This window comes from Fukomys damarensis, unplaced genomic scaffold (genome assembly GCF_012274545.1).
Source record: "Fukomys damarensis isolate Sample0158 unplaced genomic scaffold, DMR_v1.0_HiC HiC_scaffold_22, whole genome shotgun sequence".
In the NCBI taxonomy this organism is placed as follows: Eukaryota; Metazoa; Chordata; class Mammalia; order Rodentia; family Bathyergidae; genus Fukomys; species Fukomys damarensis.
The window spans coordinates 24,840,427-24,843,533 of NW_022900934.1; the positions used below are offsets into that span (position 1 = coordinate 24,840,427).

General features: G+C 47.7%; 1 protein-coding gene across 1 annotated transcript in view; it reads right to left on the minus strand.

Annotated features, from left to right (window-relative positions):
- The window catches only part of Chmp4b (charged multivesicular body protein 4B), a 42,751-nt gene extending 39,650 nt beyond the window's left edge, over window positions 1-3,101 (minus strand). The window contains exon 1 of the mRNA XM_010628386.1: window positions 2,894-3,101. Within this exon, the coding sequence (XP_010626688.1) occupies window positions 2,894-3,083 (190 nt within the window). The 5' untranslated portion in view covers window positions 3,084-3,101. The remainder of the gene's footprint in view (window positions 1-2,893) is intronic.
- Window positions 3,102-3,107: the final 6 nt, after the last annotated feature.

Below are 3,107 nucleotides of genomic sequence, written 5' to 3' on the forward strand. Positions count from 1 at the left end.
TTGCGACCCGGGACAAAAAAAAAAAAAAAAAAAAAAATCCAAGGGGACGGACTAGTTGAGCATGGTGGTACACCCCTGTAATCCTAGCAGTTAGGAGGCTCAGGCTGTCACAGGTTCAAGACCAACCAGCCTGGGGTACATAGTTAGTTCGTTCATCATCAGAACTAAAACTGAACTAAAGGGCAAGACTCTACCCACAAAAAAATCCAAGTGGATATTTCTCTCTGCTTTCAAATACGACCCTTTTCTCACCATCTCCAGGGCAGCAAGATCCAAAGACTACGGGCCACTCTCCAGTATCTCCTGTCCCGCAACACATCCCAGCAAGAAGACACTCTCACTGCTCCCAAAACATACCAAATTTCTGGCTTGCCTGCCTTATTCCCCTCCCTCCACAAGGCCCCCAGTCCTCCTCACCCTCTAGACAGGAACCTCCTCTTTGGGCCTCAGCTACATACAAACTCATGTTTCAGCACTGACAACAGTAATTACTCCCCACCCACCCTCTCCCTCATATTTCCAATCGCAACTTCCTAGAAGCCAGACAGGGTGTCTTATCTCTGATGTTCAAGGTCCCAGCAGAGTTGTGGGCCAATAAATAGACCAAAACATGTTAAGATCAAGGTGGTGCTAATACCTTCCAGCACCATTCCAAAAAGGCAAGGCGTTCACCCAGAGGATGATAGCAAGGGCAGCTTATAGCAGCTCCCATCATCACAGGTAAACTCAAGTAGACAGAATACTTTACAACTGAGACTGGTACTCCAGTCTACTGCAGTCTCTCTCCAAGCCTCTTGAAAGCCAGTTCAATCACCTGTACACCTGCAGAAACTACAGGACAACTGCCCTCTAGGGTGGGAGGAGGTAAATTGACACCCTCCTCCAACAACCTGCAATAGGGCAAGCTTTCCAAAATGCATACTGGTAAAAAAAAAAACCTTGACTCTAATGACCAGTGAATAATGGGAGGATCCTGACCGAGGGTCATCAGAAGAAAAAAAAAAAAAAAAACTACAGACAGCAAAATACAGCCCTGCATTCAGCCTCCACAGGTACAACTAAGAGTTTAGGCCACACATGGATACCTGCAACTGCCAGTTCATTCACTGGTCGCCCTGCTCCCACCACCTCTCCACAGAGCAGCGAGATGATGTTTCGAAACACTACCAATGATTAGAACACATTCCCATATGACACCCTCCAAAAGCTTTCCATCTATTTGGAATCCAAGACTTTTTATCAATAAGTTCAAAATCCAGGGCCCAGGATTTAGCTCAGTGGTTCAGCTGCCTGCCTTGCAAGGGCAAGGACCTGAGTTTGATCCCCGGTGCCCCTCCCCCACAAAATTTCAAGATCCAACCCCTTCCCCCATTTCACCTACTGCCCACTTCAGTTACTACATTCCAGAAGAGAAACTCAGTTTCTTGGATCTGGCCAACATCCAGGCCTTTTCCTTTGCTATTCACCTTGCCTGAAAGGCTCCTCCCTCACGTTTTTAGACTCACTTCCTTCTCCTGCCAGGCTCAGTTCAAACTTTACCTTTCCAATGAGGCCTTTTCTGACCATTTATGGAAAGTGGCATCCCTCATACCCCTCAATCCTTGTCAGATCATCTTTTTGTTTAATACTTACCACCAGCATCTCCAAAATGAATATTTTCTTCATTTATTGCGCTATTTCTGTCTCTCCCCTATTAGGGTAGAGGCTGTGTTTTTTTCACCCCTATGATATAGCTGGATGCATTAGGTCCTCAGAAAGAGTTTCCAGGATACCTGTTTTGAGTATTAGCAGAAAAGCATCTTGGGCCAGGTTATTTTTGGACCAAAGAAAACATCTATTTAGTCCCTACTATGTGCTGGGCATAATAAATCCATAACCTTCCCTTTAGAAGGAAAAATTAGCTCAAGGTCACAGGGCAGACTTCACTAGGAGACTACTGAGATAAATACTTGTTTGACTGCTAAACTCTGTCAGCTTTGCCCGTATCAAGAGGACTGTCACTCTACGATTCACTCTCACATTGTCATAACACAACCACACATATCTAAACTGTTGCTTCATGTCATTAAACCATTTTCACATTCATCTTTAAAATACAAAGCACTTGCTCAGAAAGTCATACAACAGGAAGTAAAGGTCCCTCAAGGATCAAACGCTGGAGCGGGGACTGGGGACGAGTTCAGCCAGCGGAGTCCATATATTTTGGTCAAGGAGGAATGGGGAAGCGGTGAGTCACGGGGTGAAGGCTTACAACATGGGAAGCTCTTGATGAGGCCAGGATATGAGGCAACAAAAAGTGAATCACAGAACAGGAAGACACCTTAGGCCTCGCAAAGGCCAAACTCTAGCAGGTAGATGCAGAAACTTAAGCCTCAAAAGGAAATACTCAAGTACACTCAGCAAATAAAGAGTCTCTTCTCCTTTCTTCCATCAAGGAGGCTTTTCAAGGAGACTCCAGAGTTAGGGGCAGGAGAGAATCAGCTCAGACTTCACCCAAGAAGCACAAATAGGTCAAGATGAGGGGCAGAAACGAGCCAAGAAGGGTACAGAGGCAGTGGCTGGGAACGAGCGTGAGGGCTTAGGAAGGAGAAAAAGGCGGAAGAGAAAAGGTACAAAGTAAGAATGAAGCAAAATGCTGAGATCTGGGTCTGAAGGGCCCGGCAAAGTGGGGAGATTTTGAGGGGAAAGAAGTGGAATGAGTTTGACAGTGGAAAGAGTCCAAGATTTGGGGAGTCTGAAGATAGTCACACGGGGAGGGGTCCTGGACCCGGAAAGGCAGGGAGCGAGTTCCCGGATTAGAGCAGACCGGGAGACGAGTCAGAGGAAGGTGGAGTCGGGCCCAGGGAACCTGAGGGGAAGAAGTAGGGTGTCTGATGGGGCCCAGCCGCCTCACCGCGCTTGTTTTTGGTTCCGTGTTTCTTGGCGGCCGTCAATTCCTGCTCGATCTTCTTCTCCAAGAACTCCTGTTTCTTGCTTAGCATCTCCTCCGTGTCCCGCAGCCGCTGGATGGCCTCCTGGGGGGTCGGGCCGCCCTTGCCGGCCTTACCCCCTCCAGACCCAAACAGCTTTCCAAACACCGACATGGTTTCTGTTCGCCGCGCCGGCCT